The following is a 24286-nucleotide window of genomic DNA, read 5'->3' on the forward strand; positions in this document are numbered from 1 at the left end:
GGACGACTTGCTGCAGCATAATCAAATTGGCTGTTGAACTTATCTACTCAATTATATATAGACTACAGATGGTGCTGTAGTAGATGATGGTACAGTAGATAGGGAGTAATTTAAATTTTAAAACTTAAATGGGTTACAACTGGTGAGAACAAACATGATCACGATACTCAAAAAAAATGATATCAAGGGATGAAAGTAAAATAAAACCATTCAGCTGCATAAAAATGAAATGCTATATGGTTAGCAAATATGTATTTCTCCCTATTTACTTGAAACAAGAGCATGAGGAGGAAACTCCGTGCTGGTCAGTCCAATACACATTTTTAGATATAAAATGATGATTAAAATTAAAGGTCTCCGTGACCTTTAAAACCCAAAATGAGTATGGCAGGGAGAACTTACCAAGGAGCATCTACATATAAAGTTTAAAGTTCTTTGGTCAATGCACTTTGACATTATGGCCAATTTCATGTTTTGTTAATTCAGGTCCCAGTGACCTTGACCTTTGACCTGGAATTGGGCATGACAAGTAGAACTTGTAAAGGTGCAACTGCATACAAAATATGAAGTTTCAACAGGTCCCAATGACCTTGACCTTTGACCTGGAACTGGACATGGCAAATGTGTGTGTCTGCATACAAAGGTTGAAGTTCCAACCAGTCCAACTGACCTTAACATATAAACTTGAATGTGACAGCCAGAACTCAAGATGCATCCACAAGAAGAATCAATGTTTTCTAATACCATAAACAAAAACTTCACCAAATTAACCAAATACAATTAATGCGTACAGAGGGTCATGGCAATAGCTCTGCTTTTTTTCTGAAAAGTGGAGCTTTAAAGTTACCTATCTTTGAAAACAACAGTAAAATTTATAATAAATTATTCTCTTTAGGGTTACATAAAAAACTAATTTTATAACCCATTTATATTTCCATTAAGTTTTCTATAATATTCTAAGAAAGTTAATTAGAGAGCACCTAGCTCCCCTGTAATTTTTCATAATCATTAAAGATACTGTGAAAATCAGATGATATAGATAATATAGATTCATTATCATTTCCTATCCATTAAAGTTTCTTTGAAAATCTGAAGGAAATTTGGCAGACAGTTCAATGCTGCTGTGCTACATAAATAAACTAATAAGACCTTCACACTGAAATCAAACTCTTATCATTTCTAAAAAAAAATATCTAGAACGGCAATTTATTTTTTGTGAAGAAAAAAATATGCAAACAATTTGTTACCCAAAATGTTCATGAAAGTACAGAATAACTGGCTCATTGCCACTGAAATTTCTTTTAGTCACAATGTCATTGTAAATGTCATAAAGCAACTTACAAGATGCATTATTTCAGCCATGATTTGTAGTACGTGTAAAGCTGAGGGACTCTACTCAAATGCCTATGTCATCAATCCTGAAGAAACCTGAGCCTTAATGGAGATTTTCACCCAAAACTACAGACAAAATTGTTGTAATGTAGCAACATAGAACCATGACATTAACTTGTGCTGATATAACCAACAAGAGCTGTTGGTAGGACAGCAGCGCTCGACTATTCTTAGTGCTTGATAGTAAAAGAGTGTTGATAATGTAACATTTTCTAAGTTAACAAAAGGGCAAAATTTTTCTTTAAACCATGTTACAGTTATATAGGCCTTGGAGAGAGTCCTAGTATGCTCTCAGAGAAGAGTATAAAATTTCAACTTGTTTCAAAGCCAGATGTCAATATAATATGAAAATATCTGAGGTGGTATGCAAACTTAAATGTAAATTCCATGTCGAAAAAGGGGCATAATTCTGTCAAAATGTTTTATACAGTTACCTCCTCCTGTCTTCAGGTTGGGGTCATGATGGTGAACAAGTGTGCAAAGTTTCAAAGCCATATGTCAATGGACTTTGAAAATATTTGTGGTATTACAGACACTTTCACGTAAATTCTAAGTCGAAAAGGGGTCATAATTCTGTCAAAATGCTTGATACAGTTACCTTCTCCTGTCTACAGGTTGGGGTCATGATGGTGAACAAGTGTGCAAAGTTTCAAAGCCATATGTAAATGGACTTTGAAAAAAATTGAGGTATTACAAAACCTTTAACATAAGTGGTTAAGCGACGCTCGGGTTACTACAATAGCTCTACTTATTCTAATCGAATAGTCGAGCTAAAAACACAGCCCATGACTTATTCACATGTCAGCAACACGTACCAGTATGAATATAACTTTCTATTACAGCTACTATCTACTAAACTAAGGAAGAAAAAAATATCATGAACACTTTAGAAACGTTTGTTCCAATCACCCCATTACAATTTATGCCAGTCATGACTATCATGATATTTAAAAAAATCCACTTCTAAGAAAATCTTGAGGCTCTACATCATTTTGTACATGAAATAAGTGGCTTAGAACACAATCATGATTTTGTACAATGATATAAGTGGCAAAGAAACATCATGATTTTATTTAATGACATAAGTGGCTTAAAATTCTGATCAAATAGGAGGCAAAAAATCATCTCACATTTGGAACCTCTTCATACAAAACGGTAAAAACCAGTACTCTCACAGAAAAATACTACACATGCTTGTTGTGTTTTATTTTCTGATGCAAGTTTACTAACTTATTGCCTTAGACTGATTGGTGCTGCAGTTTTTTGCTCTTTTTTTTGCTTGCAATAACTTAACTTTTCTTTTCACCAAAATTTATTTGGCTTCATTCCATCAGCTAATCCTTGTTGAAATTTGCAAATTTATTGTGAATATCTACGAAGTGTTGCAGCTGAGGCATTTCCATAAAGCATATCAATTAAAGTCTTAAAGTTTTATTATCAATTTCTTTACATATTTTTTTAAGTGACAGTTTATAGATAATGACCAACTAATATAACCAGTATAGAAGCCAGCTAGCAACTGCATATAGTTAAAGTGTGACCAGCCTGAGCATGTTACACCTGGCTACCCATTGTTTATTGTCTGTTGTTTTACTGAAATCACTTCAATAAATAATAAAGAAAACAACAATTTCAGCAGGATTAGCTAAATTATTGAAGAAGAGAATAGATAAATACCGCCAAAAAAATCAACGATTTTCTTAACATTTCTCTGCAGGCCTATCTCACATGGTACCTGGCTTTCACAACAGTGATTCTAAGTGCAAATGTTTAAATGCACAGGGAATACAGAATCATCAACAATACATTGTGCAGACATTCACAAATTATTCAATTAAAAATAATTAAATTGAATGGAAAATCCATGCAGAACAATTCCTGGATGTGAAGCAGATGGTTCCAGTTTTTTTGGGGCATAAACACAAACCTTCTCTGTAATAGAGTGAAAATGTTTTATAGTTGATGCAAACTTCATCTTCAATTTCTCAGGTTTTATGTTATTACAGAAAAGATGTCTCAAGTTTTTAATCTAACACATGTTCCAATGGCAGTGTTTAAGTAATTTATAATGTCTTGCAAGCAGATATGATAGGTTAAAGATACCAATAACCATGCAGTTTGCCTGTATTTAATACAATTTAACACCCTCTTCAACAATGGGAATTATAGTTGTTAAATGCTTACACACAATTATTTCCATCATTTAATAAGAAATGCCTTTACTAAGATACAGATCTTACATTTCTTGTTTTTATTTTTCGTTACAAGATATGCATGATCCCAGTTGGATTAAAACCATGCGAGTTTCTGGGCCAATTCATGACATTTGAATTGGAGAAATAAAGTCCCATGCAATGAATGACAATAAGAGCAGAGAAGGCTAACACAATCAACAAAAAAACATTTCTTCTTCTCAAACAATAAAATGCATTGCACTACAGAAAATATCAACTTTTTCTAATGCAATTCTGTGGCTTCCATTTAACACACTCAAGCTTGCAGGTTTTGGAAGAAATTCTTTTAAAGACTTATACAAGTCAGGACTGATCCACATTTTATTTCAATTTAATTTCAATTTGCAGGCTGGCCTGGCTCTATACTCCTTGCAAACGCTTAACCATGCCATGATTTAAGTCAACCATTAGAAAACTACAGCGGAAATAAGTATTATTAAATAATATCTATATGTTATGTCATTCTATCCAATATGACTAGGCAATATACTATTGTATTATGGGTGCACAATTTTAGCACTTTCATATTGTAATCCCCTCAAATAATAATTGACCATTCCAAATTCAAAGCAGGACAAGTTCATTATACAAATTCAGCAGGGTAAGGGTTTAACTTGCCACCAACATTTAAATATTTCAAACATACATGTATAGTCAAATCAAATGAAAAGGATGTGTTGGCTAACCTGGCTCTATAAATTAAGTTTATACTTCAATTTATACAAATTTATTTTAGTTTCATTGTGTTGAAAGCTATAAGCTTATTGAAACACTCTCGAATCCGTTCCTAGAACCACCCGTTACTAAGCAATTTAATGAATGTAATTCAGTTTCTTGCTCAAGGAAAGAACGGCTTGGCTCTGACAGGGTACGAACTCATGTGACCAGCTAGTCTGATGCGCTTTAATTACCACTAGGCCTTGTCGCCATTTTATACTGTTTTCATGTCACTTCAGTATCACATAATCTTAAAAGTTTATACACCAGCAAGTCGCAGACTGTAATTACATTGAATAGCATTGCAACAATGTCACCACAGCTTGAAAAACATCAATGATTTCCTTTCTAATGTCTTTAATTTAATCACTTTAACTCATTTCTATCCTTCTTTGGTGACAAGACAAAACCCATTGACATGAGAAGTTTCCCAGCAATCTGATAAAATTCTATTAAGAGGAATGCATTTGTAGTTTTTTTCCGGATCTTTTGTGTGTGAATGGACATTTTTTATGGGTTTATTGTTCTCTTTATTTTTTCAAATTATTATTTATTTTTTTTGGAGATGAGAATTCAACAAACTGGAAAGAAAGAAGAAAAAACTGAAATAATATATATCCTCTGAAATATTATCTGTGTGCTTTTTTTATCCATTTCACATAAACTTAATGTCTACAAAATCCTGTCCTGGAAGTAGCAAAGTGTCAACAGCCTATACCGATGGCTCAGTGCAAAACTCAGCTAACTACATTTTTTGAAATTTTACAGGAGGGTTGAAAAACTGTCTAATTTTTTCCCCTACTGGTACCTTGTAAATATTCTATTAGTTTTGTATCATATTTAAGGCCTGAAAACTTATATGATAAGTCATTAAGTGATGGAATTCATTTTTGATGGTTTAAAAGCAATAATTAGAGTTAGCATGGGTTTTGCGCTGAAAACCAAATACTTTTCTGAAAGCAGTTGAGCGCAAAACTAGGCTAAGACAACTTGGATGAGTTTTGCACTTGCAAATGAATGATATGTTGGAACAAGCATTGTAAAACATGTGCTAAGTCAAGTTAAACATAATTTATTATCAATTTGAATTATATAAATAAGAGGAAAAATTACATATGATGAACATTCTAAAACAAAATTTAAATAATTTGATTGCCATATTGGTATTTCTGTTTCTAAATTAAATAGTAATTTTACAATGCACCTTAAATATGACAATATGTGTAACTAAAACTGGACATTACTTACTATACATTTGCAGTATTTAAGTATGGGAATGTGGGAACAATATAAGGGATTTAACATGGAATGCACAAATAAATATGAAATATTTGGGTTATTTTTGCTCAAGCCATGAGCACAATTTGAGCTAAATCTTTGTAGTTCATTTTCTTCACATCATATGGTTTTCTCAAAGAGAGCTCTTTTGGTATTAGTGGCTCTGTGACATTGCCTGTTTTATAAATTATACTTAAATGTTTGGGAAATTTGATGGTTCACTACTGGCATGGACCAAATTGTTTCTCATTTAAGTATTTAATATTTGTGTTCCAATTACACTAATAATTATAAAATGTTTGACTAGAAATTTAAGTTAATCCACCCTTTAAATGACTCATTCCTTGGGGTGCAACACTATAGTTAAAACCCTTGGGGACTCTATGTACAGTGCCATATATTACAATACAGTCAAACTATATTTTAGCATGTAAAGTACAAAGCTTTAAATGTTTAAAACTTTACACCTTATCACAAGTGCTATTTAATCAGGTTTGAAATGTCTGTATAATTGTATAATATTCAAAATATTCAAAGTTAGAATTTACAAACAATAAAAATAAAAGTGTTTATACATGATAGTTTATTGATACATGAAAATATAAAAGAAATTTTGACATATGAGGGTCCCTTGTATGGAAATACTTATAACATGAAAATACAAGCCTTTGGTTTATTAGTTGGATTGTGTAGGAAGCTATAAGCTTATAGACACAATTTTCAATCTGTTCCTGGAACCAACTAGTAGTGAACAATGAATGTCAAGTTTCTTGACAAGGAAACAATGACCTGCCCCTGACATGGTTTGAACTCATGCGGCTAGCAATAATTCAGACTTAACTAATCAACGTGTTAACCACTCGGGCCATGCCGCCATTTATGCAAGTCTTGTGTGACATTCACTGGGGATAAACAGCATGGGATGAATAAATCTAAATCAGAGATATTTAAAATCAGGTGATAATCAGTCAGTTGTTCAATTTTTGCATATATTATAATATCAATTATGAAATTTTCATTCCGGGATGGAAATATTTTAGTTAAAATGATGAAAAAAAAAAACAATAATTGAAAAACCTTCAGCCTAGCTCACAATGAATAATAAAATTCGGCTGTGGTTCAACTCATAGATCAAACTGATGTGTTGGCAAATTTAATGTAAATGAAAATGGTCACTTGGATGAGACAACAAGAAAAAGTTTCATTATTGACACTAAATTGCTAGAAATTAAGTTTCAAATGTAGTTTTAATGTTTTGAACATAATGTGACATATCTAACTGATATTTTTCAATATTTTATTCCAAAAAAATACTAATAATGTACAAAGCTTGTCTTGTACTGATAGATAACAACAATATTGTTTGAAAATATTTTAAATTAAAAAATAAAAATGATTTTTACATAGTAAAATCATTTAACAATTGTTTATTGAGTTTACATTCCAACTTCCAGCTGAAAATTAATGATTGAGAATAGAGACATGTATGTAGTTTGTAAAAAAGAAAAGGAAATAAGAAGAACAAAATATTTTTAAATATTTAACGCAGAAATTCAAAGTGTTTTTATAATTTTATTTATATAGGTTGGAATCATGATCTTTAAATGCTAACATATAAGAGAGCCCTTACAAGTAATGCCTGAATTATAATTGTCTGTCAGTATCTTTTTATTATAGCCCTACTTTTGATAAATAAAATTCATCAGTATGTGTGTAGTTTATATTGATAATAAGCACTAATTTTAACGAAGTTTGTAAAATAGTTTATTAATAAGAAATAATTTAAACCATTTACCATTTTCAATATCAACAAATTACCAGGCTATTCTTTAGTTCATTATAAGATAATACTTAATGTTAATATTGTGATGTCAAAGCTTTCACATAATTAGAACTGATTATTTTGTGTTCAATTTATATAATTATTTTACACATAATCAGGAATGGGTATTGGAATGAAAACTTTATTGTGATATATTGCAATATTTACAGACATAAAGCAAATTGTTATGATGTTAAAGGTAATATCTACATAATTTGTTTTATTGTCTATCATTATTTGATCTAAATATAGCTGTCATCTTATTGGTCAAAACAGTAGTCGGAACTATTTATAAAATCATATTCACTGGCTGAATTGTACTTTCCAAATCTAAAAATAGAATAAGACTCATATTCAATGACCATATTATGTAGATTGTTAATAATGTATGCTCACGAATGAATAATTGTTTCATTTTGTCTTTATGTCATATTTTTCAATTAAAATATCATTTACTTTACTTTAATAGTTAGACGTTGCAGTGCAATGATGTGTCTACTATAACTTGAATAAGTTTTGTTTGTGTTGCATTCGCGTTTTTGATGAATGCCTGACGCGTCTTTTCCATGCCTTAATGAAAATATGCAAAAAGTTATGTTTTGTGTTTCCTTACTAGGCTTTAGTTTTTATAGTCTTTGGCTATCATTGTAATGAAACAAATATAGACTAGTGAGCCATTGTTCACTGGCAGAAAATCATAGTGACCTTGTCTGTTGCCTTGGTCAATGTGTAATCTGCACATATTCACTGGCTGAATTGGATTTTCCCAGTCTAAAGATAGATTGAGTCTCATATTCAATGACCATTTATTGTAGCCTGTTATTTACAGGCCTTATTAAAAATAATTGCTGTGTTTTGTTCTTTATGGTATATTTCTCGATTAAACCATCATTACTTTACTATTATACTATACTTTTATAGTTAAGAGTTACACGGCAATGATGAGTATAAACTTGAATTACTTTTTATGCGCAGCGTTAGAGTCTTTTTATGCGCAGCGTTCGAGTAGTTGTTGCACGCGCTTAAACCAAACAGGCAAAAGTTTTACATTATATAAGGTTGTACTTTCTGTGAATTTTTTAAAAAAAATTCTTGTAACCTATTCATATAATATAAGAATCTTACACCGGCTGCCAAGTACAGACCGGAATATCTAGCTCGAGGGTAATTGTTTTACGGCGGTTACAAACAAGGCTCTGCTGCTGAGTTTCCGCTAAACAGTTACCCGAGAGCTAGAAATTCCCGTCTGTACCACAAGCCGGTGTTTGATTCTTTTTCTTGCATACTACATGTCATTATTTTCGGAACAGAAATTATGAAAACTGATATTCTCATTAAGTACTTTTTTCTTATAGTAGCGTATGAACTTACAACTTCATACATAACGGAAAAATGATGTCATCCTATGAACGTGATTCATTCATAAAAGGTGCATGTCAATGACGTCATTTAAAGCACGCGACTTGTCTTACATGGGAGATGTAAGACAAAGTTTTCTAGCACCGGTGTAAACGGTAGATAATCCTGTCTGATATGCAAGAATAAAACAATTATTGATTAGAGTGCCATTGAATATGATGTGATATTCACTGGCAGAAAGACATATTAACCTCGGTTATGGCCTCTGTCAATATGTCATCTGCCGGTGAATATCACATCATATCTAATGGCACAGTAGTCAATAATTGTATAGTAATATATGTCCTCGTATATTGTACATGAGTCCAGACCCTTTAACTATTGATTCTGCCCTTTGTTAAAAACTTAAAAGTGATATTCTTGATGAAAGAGCTTTAACTTTATGCAATATCATTTGAAGTCAAGCTTTAAACACAAATTTTAATTTCTAATTTTCCATAACTAGGGTAAGGGTCTGTAAAAAATATTCAATTAGGGTCATCAAAACTGCTTCAAGGTCAAAGCAGGGAGGTACACATGTAATTTTAAAGGAATATTATTACATTCTATGTTGTAAAATTAAAAAGATAAAGAACTGCATACTATAACTTCCTAAAATTACTTAATGCAAAACTATGCTAATTAAAGTTAGATTAGTTTTGCACTGCTGATTTTTTGTTGGTTGAAAAAAAAATTAGTGCAAAACACATACTAAGTTGACTTAACCTAGTTTTGCAGTAACTAATTTGATCAGTTTGACTTAGCATGTTTACTTGAAATTTAAATATAATCACTAATACAGGGAATATGTTCAAAATATTTTGAGGGATAAAGGGGTGTTTGATTAGCTTTCAGAATTTAAAAAAAAGTCCATTTTGGTGAAATATAGACTTAGATGAGTTTTGCGTTGAGCCATCGATACACAAGTGCCTACTTCTTTATTTACAGAAAAGTTGGTTTACTGAATAAAACTGAACTATTGATGAAATAATAGTTCATTACTTTTAATAAGCTTCTTTAGACTAAAATTGATATGCAGATAGCCTATTGACATCAGTAAGGGACCAGAAGGGGTTCTAAGGGGATCAAAAGGGGACCTGGTGATGATTGTATGGGATCAGATGAGGGAACTGTAGGTCTTCTTAGGCCAAGGGCATGAGGGCTACAATTACCTCAGCTGTCTAACTAACAATCTGGCCTATGAAGAAACCATCTTTACATATCTTTAAAAAAACATATGTTACTTATCTCCCCTTATCTATAGAAAGGAGACATTACCAACAGAGACAACTACATTGATACTTAGAGAAATCTCCTTGTCTATAGTGGTACTACAGTACTACTAACATGTACCCCCTTCAAGGTCTTGGTCTCTCGAGAGGGTAGATTAGAGAAACACCATTATCTCATCAAAGATAAAATCAGATCTTATATTTTTCAAGAGATCACAGGTGCATGAAAAAAATGATGAATTCTTACTTTTATTCTTTGCAAGAAATGATGAAAAAACAACTGAAATTTTCAGCTGGAACAGATTCTTCACAAATGATAAGGAAATTGTGACTGAAGTCTTTAAATGCCAATGACGTAGCAACAGTAAAATGTTGATATAAATTGTTTGTTTTTTTATTGTAATTGAAAACCCTTCAAAATAACAAAGGAAATTTAAAGAAGCAGCAAGTCATGTCCATTGGGGTTCTTAGCTTTGATGGTAAACATGACCAAATAAGTCTGGGGATAGTTTTAATGTCACGAATGATTGTTCTTTTAACTATTTTTCGCCTATTCTATAAAATTACATGTTGCTATTTGACAATTCCTTTATCATTACAGTTCAATAATAGTAGAACTTGATTTTAACAACAATACTATATTATGGCAAATAAAATCATGAGTTTCCACACTGAACAAAGTTATTCTTCTAACAAGCCCCCCCCCCCCCCCCCCCCCAAATCCTCAAAACCAAGAGAGAGCATTATTTACACAAACTTCAAGACATAAGTATGTGACATTTCAAAGTCAGACTCTTCTAGCATTTTCAATAATTAGATTTATTTCCCGTTAAAGGAAGTAAATTCCATCCCTTTTTGCTGTTTTAAATTCTTAAGAACTCCCAAGAATGGTAAACAAGTGCCGAGAAATTGTCACAGAATTCCCCCGAGCTGTTTCGAGAACACACCAGACAAAATCAATGTGCATTTATATGTTTCTAAACTGCAAGGTTTCTATATATTACCAAGTGATTACTCTCTTTCCTAAAGGAAATAACGTTAGTTTTCTGTCTGAAGCAGAAATTACTTTATGACCCTAAAAACTTGACTATCCTAACTCTATCCACAATAGGGTGTTGCCTATATGACCATATAGTTTGACATTGTTTGCAGTTGAATTAAATGGCAATAGATGTTACCTGGAATCGGAAAATGTGTTTCCTTCCCCCCCCCCCATCTTAATTCAGGTGCAAACTTTTACTTTTATAGCTTCAGGGTGCACTGCTGTTCAGAATATAGAGTGATCAATGCCTTGTGCTTATTAGCGATATGTTTACTAAGTTATTACTGTTAAAGTTTGTTTGTAGCCAGAAAAAAAACAAAAAAAAGTTGCCAAGTTCCAACAATTGAACAATTCCAAATTCAAATAAGGACTTCATTATTTCAATTTCAATTTTGACAAACAACATCGGTCACTATCATAACATGCACTTAAAAAGAACAGGCACCATTCGTTTAGAGTGAAAACTACCAACATTTATGTAATAAATATGAGAGAAATTCAATGCTCTTAATAAACTCTAAAGAAACGTTAAATACAAGTCTGCTGGTGTGAATGACATCGATTAAATAAGGAAATTATTTATGAATAATAATCATTAAATGCTTCTTAATTGGGACAGTGAGAAGAGAAGGATATATAACATGTATTAGACGACCTTCAACACTTACCCTACTGATGACAATTGTATTTACCGTGGTGAACAGTGCAGACCAAGATCAGATGGCATATCATTCTGTACCATGTAATCATGGTCTGCACTGTTTGCTATTCACTCACTACTTTTTTTGAAACTTTACCCATTACTGACAAATGGTTTTGTCCAGACTGAAGGATGGACAAGTCCATTTAGGATATTTAGAGTTGCAAAGGATAACCCTTTGAATGATAACAATAATGATTTCCCTCTGCCTAGAATAGAGTCAACAGCTGACAAATTTTTCATAAAGATGTAATGAAAGTTGAATTTCATACAACACAACTTGAGACTAAAAGAGACTGGAAAATAGCAAAAATCAGACAATTTATGACTAAATACCACAAAGAGAACACTGTAAGTCTAATTCAAGTTAGTAATACTTTACAGCCTTTAAATCATGACCACAAAGTAAATATATATCAGTATAATCAAATGTATTCATTTCCTATCCTTCCCCTATTAAGCATGAAAAACCTATTCACTCATACATGCTAATGACAACAATTTTGATCCATTTACCTAAACCTGACATTTTGCTAAAATCTACATCGTTTTCCCCAAAAGGAATTATTTCCAGTAGATATAAAAGCTGATAGTTAAAGGTTAACCATGACAAATGTATTCATTTTTTTTGCTCACTATGAAGAAAGCTTGAACCAATTCCGAGTCTACTGTCTTGAACTTACCAGGACTGCATGGTGGTATAACAGGAAGCATAGTTCTGACACCGGTCAGGTTCGAACCCAAGGTTAAGAGGTAGACACTTTAATCACTTACCCACTGATCCCCTTAAAGCATATTTAAAAGGTCAGTCCATCAACATAGCAAGATTTTTTTCCCTGAATCAAAATGCAATTGCTATTCAATTAAAAACTAATTTTCATTTTTTGTGAACTCTGCCTTTCGGCTTATATTTTGGCTATTTTCATTTGGTTGTTTTGTTGGGTTTTTTAATTTGGAAAAATTCCCAAGAAAACTAGAGAATCTGAATTGAGCAGAGGTCAGACAAAGAGTAGCTTTCAACATTCTCTGGTAATTAGTTCCTATTTTAGAGATCAATTAGGCACAAGGTGTTTTTAGACACATTAGACACACCATTTTGTTCATGCCAGGTAATATCTCAACAGATTCTGATAGATTTGCACTGAACTTCACTTGAATCTTGTGCTTGATTACACAATCCAGCTAATAAAATGTTTTGTTTTTTTAAAGTATGACCTTGACATTCACTAGGTGATTATCCAAAATTAACTTGTTAAAATTTCCATTTCCAGGAAACGCACTTGTAAGTGGCTCCAATAAACTACTATGAATATAAGGTAGTTGGAATGGCTATATCCTGGAATAGACCCCCAGTAAAATTATATAAGATAATGTTCAGTGCCTTTTCATTAGTTTATTACAAGTTTTACTCCTAGAAAATACATTGGGGTCTAATCCAGGAGATTGCCGTTGGAAAATAAACCAGAGCCATATAATTGTCAAAGGGCACAGATGATTCTAGACTGGTGCAAAAGGTTTTGCAAATTCAGTGTCAGCTTTGTTAAGGACTAAAATGATGATAATCAACCTGTTTTTCTCTCCAAAATGCTGGAACAATCTTCACCACAGCAATCAGAGGTAAGGCCAGGCCGGATTGCACAACCATGTTAACAGACAAGGTCATCTACTATTGGCATACAGAGAAAGACTGTACAGTTAATGTACATTAAGGATGAAAAAATTAAAGAACTCACCAGTACTGTATAGATGGATGTTCCTTTAGGGCACTTGTTGTTATCAAAGGAAGCTTCTTTAAATCCCCTTTTGTTGTATTATCACTGAAATTAAAGAATAAAATCCAGTCTTTATTTTTTCAAAACCACAAAAAAATAAAGTCATACAGTTACAGTTTCCATAATTCCATACAGAAAAACAAACACTGGCAATTAATCCACAAACTTCATAAAACCATTTTTCTGTTTATTATATAAACATGAACAATTCGCAAACTTTGTAAAACAGTAAGTCTGTATAAAATATAAACTAATTCAAGCACTTTGTATAACCATAATTCTGTATTAAATATTTACTGTCGTTAAAAATGTATTATCGGTGCAATGCTTTCACTTGCAAGCTGTGCTACACCAAGTTTTGTATAGGTTTTTCCGTACAGAATGTCAATGCATATTTTGTAAAACAAAACAAGCATGCACTACTTTTTCCTGTGAAAATCGGCTCAGGATAAGCTATTATACAACTTCCAATAATCAATCAATGAGAAATATTCCCAGGAAGCTGTCTTCATTCCTAAACAGTTATAAACTATTAAATAATTGCTGCTCCCAAATGATTTCAATAATATCTACCATTTGTATAAAACAGAAACATTTAACAACACAAAAATTCATTGCAAAAGTTCCCTTTTCATTTCTTAAACGGAGGCTTTCTTAAATTCAACTGATGTCCGAACCTCCAATGCTATTTTAATTAAAATAATGCTCAAAATCGCACGAAGGCATCACTGAATCCTGGCACAGAAGAGATTCTCTCCAATTTTCATCAATCAACAAAATAATATGTTACAAATGTACTATATATTTCTCAATCACATTTTATATATATCCTTCCCCTCACATTACTACTTTCTATAAGCATGTATTTCCATTCACACAAGGGTAATCAAGTGGTAAAAACTTACGGCTTCTAACGACAATTTCCTTCTAATTAATTAATCAAAACTGGTATACATTGGTCCCAAATGAAAAACAAAATAAATTCGATGTCCACGTAGCAGTCATGCATGTAACAAATTTTGTTAATTCAAATCCTAATATTCCACTAACTAGGTCACTTTCATCAATGACCAAACAATCAGTATTTATTGCAATTGATTTTGATTCTCACAGAATTCAGCAGGTTTGAAATAAAAGTCTGATCTAAGCTTTAGAAAGAAAATTCCCTAAAATTTCTGCGCATATTGATTGCTCTACACAGTCAGCGCAAATTTTCCAGAATTTCCATCTTAAATGTCACTGACTTGACAGTTTTAATTAATATCCAAACAGAAAATTTCTTGCCGAAGACAACACTTAAGCCTCTTAATTAACTGTCAATTATGTCGAAATTACAGCATTTGAAACTCGTCTGTTCTTAACATGCAATAATACATGTATATAAAAAATTGTTAAATTTGTCTTTTTTTTTAATTAATAAATAAAACGACAGAAAAAATTCACTGAAAGAATTCAAAAACCATTGAAATAGCACTTTAACCAACCCACATGTATACAGGAATAAAATCATATCAATATCTCATGTTTTCTTAAATTACCTTTTACCATTGAGTAATATTTAACCTTCTGACATTCCCACTTTAAATTTCACTCTTTTATCAAATTGAAAAATAGAAAAAAAAAAGGATATTTTTATATCATAAATCACGAAATCAATATTCAAAGAACTTAAATTCCTTTATCAATTTTGTTTATTGCGGTATCTTCAAAAATTTACAACCTCTCAGGAATAAATCAATAAAGATATATCAGAAAAACGTATATGGCCTAGATTTTTACAGTCTGAATTGTCAATTGTTTCCCTCTCAAGTACTTGATAATGGCATAATTGGATTTTTGATAAAAACTCTTGACAAAAGTTATAAACCACCTCAACATTTCTTTCATGCCAGTCATGAACAATGAAGTGAAAAATTAAAATAATGTATATCTTATTTTTATATAATTTTAACCATTAGCCTGTTGGCAGCGACTGATTTTACCTGTCAGACAAGAACTGACCAAGATCAGCCAGCAAATCCATGCAATCTGAACTCAGTACCAGTACTATACAAGTTTTTACCAGTGTCAACAAATCAGTCCAGGAACAATGGCAGTGGCAGAAACTTGTACAGTACTGGATACGTTAACAAAGGGCACGTTATATTATGTTAGACAGTGCCCTGACCTTCTAAGGGCTTCATAACAAGAGCCTGGATATTACACGCATTTTCTAAATGCACAAAGGGGAATAATTTAGAGAGAAATGATCCATGCTTGAGTTAGTGGTCTTGGTTACTGACCTTAAATTTTAACATCGAAGAAGATATGAGCAAGTTTTTTATGTTTACAAAGGGAAACAATTCAGTCAAAATCTATGCTAGAATTATGGTTCTTAGAAGTCAGAAACAATAAGAATTATTCAAACACGAGTAAAGTTCAAACAAATACTGAATAATGAATTGGACTTCACACAAAACCATAACCAGTTGTAATGCAAATGCAGACGCCAAGGTGAGTAGTATTAACACCTATATTCAACCACACAATCACTACTTGACATAACAATAAATTAAACATTGATCTGCTGTTGAATGAGCAAACTGAAAATGTATAAACAACTGTTAGATTTCCAGGATGCCTTCATGAAAAACTACCTTGGTAATCCAATATATTTTCTGTAAAATTCAGAACAGAGGGAAAAAAATCATTTTGAACAAACAAAATCAGATTAGCCATCCAAACAATGGAAGTTTTCACAATGCTGCAGCAGCCATAAACTGTAAAACTGGTATAATATAATGATTAAACATTGCTATACAATCTTATTACCAGAACTGCCTTCAAATTTATTTGATTATGTCCATACAGGCAAACAATATCAGTCAATTTATTGATAAATGAAAGCTGGTGAAGAAATGCAATATTTACTGCATCTGATTCGGCATCTAAAAATGTTGTCTTGGTAAAAAAAAACAAAAAAACAAGAATTTTTTGATTAATATCATCATTGAAGACATAAATATAGATTTTCAAATGTTTTATATGACTAGAAATTATATTGCTTGCTAGTGCTTTTGTTTGTTTGTTTCATTTTACGCCTTTTCCAAATAAATGACGTAATCTTAGTTATCTTTTGTTTGCCATCTTTTCATTTCAGTCCTTAACCACAAACCTGCATTCTGGATCTGTACAGAATCTATTTGCACTGTTGTATTTGGAACTGTCTTTTAGTAGTTTATGGCATTTCTATATTAAAGTAATGGAAATTGTTTAGTCAACAGTATTAAGTACTGATCATACTGCAAGGTTGTAAAGACTGGCTTGGCTATAATACTGGTGGCAAATTTGAATCTATTTGGTTCAAGCATTTGAAATTCTATCTTAATTAACACCTAACGAAGGCATAGATTTAGGAACAAGAAGAACTTCTGAATAAGCATTTTCTTAAAGTGTAAACCTTACAATGCTGAAACAGATATAACAATGCCTTAACAAACCATGAGAGAATCAGGCCATTGCAGGCTGACCTGGTTCTATAATGCTGGTATATCCCAACAACTGATAACTGGCTATGTTTCATAATGGAAGCTGAACAAGCAAAAGGTTAAGATTTGAGTTATTCAGGCTAACAAAACAGCTTAACCTTTACACTGCTGGAAACGAAAGGGACCAGCCTTTGCCACCAGTATAGAGCCAGGCCAGCCTGCTTATTCCTGCAGCCTGACCAGGCTCTACAGCTGTCAATGATATTGGAACCCCTTTAACTTTGAATATACAGTCTTGAAAGTAGGTGGACAAGTCCATTTTAGAAACTCAGCTGATAAAGGGTTAATGGTATCTAGGTAATCTAAAAATCTAGTGAAATGCAATCAAAGAGAAACATGTCTAGTATTGATTCTCCCTGAAAGATCTTCTATTTTATATATAAACATCGGAAACACTGCTCTTATTTACGGACCTACATCTTCTAAACTGAATGGGAAATGCAAATACAATTATAATGAACATCTCCATTCCAAGGAAATCACTCGATCATTCCAGAGTACAACCATTATAAGTCTTCATATAGCACTGGCCTAAGACATTTATTTGCATGTTTTCTCACAGTAACAAGATTTAATTTGTATATTGACTGCCTCATAGAAATATCTCACTGCAATGAGATATAAATCATAGCACTATTAAAACAGCTGAATCGCAGAAATTCAAAATATTATTTAAAATGCATTGTCTGAATTTGTGTTTACAGACCACCTCATAATAAGCCCATTACAATACCAGTAAAACCTGCCTCTTTCTCATAAATCACGATGGAAATAAACTGCACTCATTAGCCTAATATCTTTTATAATCTTGTAAAAATAAAATATGATAATCACATTTTCAGGAATTTCAACTTTCAAAAGTATTAAATCAAGCAAATGAAATCTGATGAAAAAAATAAAATTACTTTGAAAAAATAAAACAATAAAAATCTTCAAAAAGATTTCTTATTTTACAGCATGCTAAGTTGTTGTTTTCCCCTCTGGGGAGCAAGCTTGAAAGTTATGTAAACTGAACTTCCATATTTCAAGAAATATGTCCCTTGGAGACAAACACTGTTTATCAATCTATAAAACATCCTAATGTATCTTTAATGCCCCTAGAGAACACTACATTAAGATCTTTATAAAATATATACTGCAGTGATACCATGTTTAATTTCATAATAAAACATGGTGGCAACAGAACATCTTGATATAAGTTTCAAGATTTTTTCCAAAAGATGTTAATCTACAATGATTAAAAAACTTAAAAATCCAACTATAAATAAAACCAGCTGACACAAAAAGACTGGTTAGTTTGGAGCACTTAATGGCAAGGTTAGTATATGCATTGTATATATTTTATCTCAATTCTTAATCATTAATAAATCTATTTCCACACTGCATTATATGACCTTATTTTCACAACTATTGGTTTTATTTTTTATTTACAGGATGTTCTCAGTTTCCTTTTCAAATCTGAACGAATTACAAAGAAATTTGACCCACTGGTTACACAAATACTTGACCTAATTATATAGTACTCTGACCTAATTACATAGCAATTTGACCTAATTTCATTGTATTTTGACCTTATTCTATAGTAACTTGACCTAATTACAAATTAAGCTCTTCTGCTAAATGAGCCATTTGTTTCACTCTAATTATATTGTGACTTTAAATGCCATTAAGGCATCAAGTAACAGAGAAATTGGGCAACTAAAAATAGAAACAGCAGATCCCTTCTTTCTTTTAATGTCTAGTAAATTAAATCAACATTAAATTGATTCCTCTAAAAATAAATAGAAAGAGAGAACAGAATCTTCCCCATGTTTTAATTCATCAGACACTTGGTAAATTGTTAAGTTTTTTTTCTTGGACCACCAGTTGTGTTTCTATTGAACCAGATCTATTTCCTGTTTAAGGGAATTAGATACTCGTAAATTAATAAAAACTTGATAATGGTACAAGTGCATGTTTTCTGAGTGTTTATGTAGGTAAAATCATTGGTGAAAAACACACAAAAGAAAAACATCCACAGTGATGCTTTAAAAAGAGAAGTACAAAAGTGAAATACTTTTGGAAAGGCATTTGAGATTATGAAAATGAACATAAATTGACAGAAAGAATAAAAGTGAACATAAAATCAAAATGAAAGTTAACTTTCAACTTCTCCACAATAACACTATCAAAGCCTTATTGTAACTTTCAAGTTCAGCTTGTGGAGGAAAACTTCTGAAGCTACTCTTGTGCTTTATTTCAGACTCAAACAGGCATCTAATTAGCATAATCTAAATTAGCATTACAGAAAAAAGTTAAAATGTCTTTGAGACTGAATCAGTCCCCGTTTAATTCAGTCATAAACACAGACAAAACAAACATACTCCACAACTAACACCTTTATGAGAAAGAAAGAGGTAAGTAAGCCCCCTATATGGCACAAGCAGCAAAGTCAAGTCACATAGTTATCTTGTGATTCTTTATCTGTCATACCACTTTGTTTTTTAATTAAGACTTTGAATTATGACAATTAAAAAACTTAAAAGTGGACAAAAATCCAAATGTCAAGAAAAATGGTATATCAATACTTACTCTACATAATCTCCTACAGTGGCCTGCAAGACATGGGCTGCCAATTCAAACACAGTTTCACTATCACATTCAATTTGGCCCTGAAATAAACAATAAATAAATTCTAAATTATGAAATTTATTGTCATACCTCTATTGTGTGAAGTTTGTAATGAGTATAGTTAAACTATTATCATATTTTACATATTCTATTAACTGCTGAATTTGTGAAATGGATTTGCCCTGCTTTGAATTTGGAATGATCCTTCTTTAGGTCCTGCTGAATTTGTAAAATGGATTTGCCATTCTTTAAATTTGAAACTATCCATTTCATTTTCAAAGGGTCTCAATGACATTAAAAACAAATTTAGCTGCCAACAGTATAGAGCCTGGTCAGACTGCACAGATATGCCAGCTGGCCTGGCTGTGTACTAATCTCTTTCAGTGCCAGCAGGTTAAAGAATCTAATGACAATATTGGCAACAAAACCATATCAACTTTTCTTCACATCCAAGGCATGCTCATGGCATCCGAGTCATAGTCTTGCTAAAACAATGTGTTATTAAGGTAACTCTAAAAGAATCCTTGTCTCCACAGAAATTCAGCATTTTCAAGCAAAGAAGGTACTCATGGTAATTATTTGACCATGACCTAACCAGACAAACACACATATACATATAGTTTTATCAAAAATATCAAAACAGTTAACCAGTCTAACCAAATGCTTTATGATGCACAACCCTAAAAGAAACTTCTAACATGTTTTCTTAAAACAATAAAATTTCTTCTTTTTTTATCATTATCATTTATGCTTTAATACTTACTGTTTCATTGCTCAAAAGTAACAGCTTTTCTCTTTTAATATCAATATTGTATTACATCCAATAGAAGTACTAATTCTCTACCAATTATCTAAAACACTTTTCCTTATTACTTTCATTACAAGCCATAAATCAATCCCACAGCAAATAGGTAAATTGAGGATGCATTTCTGAGAGAAAATTTTCAGAAGTTGCATTGATAGAGGAGGGGGGGGGGGGGGGTGAAAGAAAAAAACAACAGGAACATTTCCTACAAAAACAATAGCTCGGAATTATCAGGACATAGATAAGATATTCTGACAGTCAATTACCTATCCTACCAGGTGAAATACAGAGTTACAGCAATGTTGCTCCTGTATCAGCAAACATTAATATCATAAAATTACTCGAAAGTGTTTCATTGTGTTTTTTTCTTCCAGGAATAACAATATAACTATGCTGAGAAATGTTTTGTTTGCATAGCTGAACTTTACGAGTTTCAAAATTAGATGCACAAATTGCTCCGTAAATTGGTTTCTCCTACAGAAAATGCAGTACTTTGCAATAAGACCATTAATCTTATTACGATAATGAGTTTAAAGATGTATTTCCCCATTACATGCAGCACTGTCTCGCCCACATAATTTTCAAGGCATTATATAACAGGCTGTTTTTTTCACATTATATATAAAATGCATAATTTATGTATAGGCAATGAATTACAGACTACAAGAAAACTGTCTTTTGAACTAGTAGCAAAATGAAGACATTATATTGGTTAAATACGAAATTTAAATTCAAAACAGCCACATGGACACACTAAGCTTTAAGAGAAATTCTCTCTCTTGTGTCTGAAGTTCATGTATTGAACATTTCAAATTCTGTGAGATTTAACCCTGTTTAGCCACAGGGCTCCAATAGAGTAAAGTAATAAACTCAGGGATTTTTTCCAGGATTTTGGGAACATGACCCATACCCATGGAATTTGGAATTTCAGCGGAGTTTTTGGGGACAAAATGCATGACTGAAATTTTGCAGTGATTAAATGAATGCAAACAATTATTGTTTGGGATGGCATCTTCAAACATGTAAGCACTATTATAGTGAAGAAGTCCTTATTTTCAAAGATTTTAGAATTTTTGATTCCAGATTTTTATTTTGTAACTTTCAGTTGGGAATTTTTTCCTGTGGATTGGGAAAATAATATTCTATTTTCAATTAGGACTATGACCCAATAACGACTATGAAATAAGCCAAAAAAATCCCTGAAACTATCTTAATTCTTGTATGTTATTGACAGGCCTATGCCAATATTAAGAGGCCTTAATACCAACTCTAAACTTTATAAACTGCAAAATCATTACTTTTTCATGGGGCACTATTTTTTCATGGTTTTCTTGGGTAGTTTGTTTGATTGGGTATAACGTCACACTGACACAGTATAAGTCATATGGCAACATTCCAGCTTTACTGGTGGATGGAGACCTCAGTTGCCCATCTGTGAGCTGAGCTGGATAGGTTTTCTTGGGTGAGTCAATCCATTGAATTTAAATCCAACAAAAATTCATTTTGTCTACTGTAACATTATTTTGCATTACATTATTTCCATTTCACTTTAATGCAAAAATAGATGAACCACCAATGTAAGAACTTACAAAAATGATGTTTGTGACAAAACCATGAAATTTAATGGCCACAAAATTAAATGAATCCAAAGTAGTCATTGGCTTAATTCTTGCCTCATAATGTTATAACCCCTCAAATTAGCAAAGGACAATTATAAAAATAAAGAAGGAAAAAATCCATACACAGTTAAAGCAGTAAAGAATACATTAAGTGATCTTCAAGCCAAGTATAAATGTTTATAATGGGAGAAAATCAATGCTAATTTAATGAAAAGTCTAGACAGGAAACAATGTCAAACTTGAATTCTGAGACCACTGTTCAAAGACATTACTTTATGGCCATACTCAAGTCTTTAACTTACACATTGTCTGGCCAGAACATGTTATTGAGCTTTATTTCCACACTGGCTTTGTTCAAAGACTTGCCAAATGACTTCTAGCTTAAACTAGAACTATCACTAAATGTGATTAATACCCCCACAAGACTGTTTCGGAAATGAGGATGTTACTAGTAACAGAATACCTTGTAAAAGAGTTGAAATATAGAGTTATGGTTGTTGGCAATTAAAGATACCGGTAGTTGTGGTTCTTGTATGTTGCATTTCATTTCAATGTGGTTGGCCATTGATGAAGTTTAATTGAATTACTCTGTAATAAGTCCAGAAAGACAAAGAAAAGGAACAAAGGGCAAAAACTCTATAAAAACTGAAGATAGAGTTACAGTTCTTGTGCACTGCACTTCCTCTTTTTGTGCTTGAACATTGTATGAAGTTGTTTTGAATTCCAACCAGTACGTTTTAAGTTATGCTCAGGACAAGGAAAAGTATCGAAGGGCAGTAACTCTGTATTTTGTCAAAATGGAGTTATGGCTCTTGTGCACTGTACTTCCTTTCAATGTTCTTGACGACTGTATGAAGTTGTACTGAATTCCAAACAGTAGTTTTCAAGTTATGCTCTGGACAAGGAAAAGTAACAAAGGGCAATAACTCTGTAATTAGTCAAGATGGAGTTATGGTTCTTGTGCACTGCACTTCCTCTCAATGTGCTTGACCATTGTATGAAGTTATATTGAATTCCAACCATTAGTCTTCAAGTTATGCTCCGGACAAAAAAGCAATGGAAAAGTAACAAAGGGCAATAACTCTGTAATTAGTCAAGATGGAGTTATGGTTCTTGTGCACTGCACTTCCCCTTATTGTGCTTGACCATTGTATGAAGTTGTTTTGAATTCCAACCAGTAGTTTTCAAATCATGCTCTGCACAAGGAAAATTAACGAAGGGCAGTAACTCTGTAATTAGTCAAGATGGAGTTATGGTTCTTGTGCACTGCACTTCCTCTCAATGTGCTTGACCATTGTATGAAGTTATATTGAATTCCAACCATTAGTCTTCAAGTTATGCTCCGGACAAAAAAGCAATGGAAAAGTAACAAAGGGCAATAACTCTGTAATTACTTTAAATAGAGTTATGGTTCTTGTGCACTGCACTTCCCCTTATTGTGTTTGACAATTGTGTGAAATTGTTTTGAATTCCAACCAGTAGTTTTCAAGTTATGCCCCGGACAAGGAAAAGTAACAAAGGGCAATAACTCTGTAATTAGTCAAGATAGAGTTATGTTTCTTGTACACTGCACTTCCTCTCAATGTGCTTGACCATTGTATGTAGTTATATTGAATTCAAAACATTAGTCTTCAAGTTATGCTCCGGACAAGGTAAATGCAACGGACAAAAAAAAAAAGCAATGGAAAAGCAACAAAGGGCAATAACTCTGTAATTACTTTAGATAGAGTTATGGTTCTTATGCACTGCACTTCCCCTTATTGTGTGTGACAATTGTGTGAAGTTGTTTTGAATTCCAACCAGTAGTTTTCAAGTTATGCCCTGGACAAGGAAAAGTAACAAAGGGCAATAACTCTGTAATTAATCAAGATAGAGTTTATGGTTCTGTGCACTGCACTTCCTCTCAATGTGCTTGACCATTGTGTGTAGTTATATTGAATTCCAAGCATTAGTCTTAAAGTTATGCTCCGGACAAGGAAAATGCAACGGACGTCTGGACCGACCGCGAACCGACCGACCAACCGACGACCGACGACCGACGACGACCACCGGGTGACTCCTATATACCCCCCCAAACTTCGTTTTTGGGGGTATAATTATAGGTAAATTTCAATTTTTTCTTTTTTTTTCTTCTTTTT

At 32.4% G+C, this 24286-nt stretch overlaps 1 protein-coding gene across 1 annotated transcript in view; it reads right to left on the minus strand.

The window, feature by feature from the left end:
• The window catches only part of LOC132738346 (serine-rich adhesin for platelets-like), a gene marked incomplete at its 5' end in the record, with an annotated part of 86303 nt that extends 66538 nt beyond the window's left edge, over positions 1-19765 (minus strand). Inside the window, 2 exon segments of the mRNA XM_060725832.1 lie at positions 13549-13632; positions 19686-19765. Of these exon segments, the coding sequence (XP_060581815.1) occupies positions 13549-13632; positions 19686-19765 (164 nt within the window).
• Positions 19766-24286: the final 4521 nt, after the last annotated feature.

This window comes from Ruditapes philippinarum, unplaced genomic scaffold, assembly GCF_026571515.1.
Source record: "Ruditapes philippinarum isolate M1 unplaced genomic scaffold, ASM2657151v2 ctg1450_1_1_1_1, whole genome shotgun sequence".
Taxonomy (NCBI): Eukaryota; Metazoa; Mollusca; class Bivalvia; order Venerida; family Veneridae; genus Ruditapes; species Ruditapes philippinarum.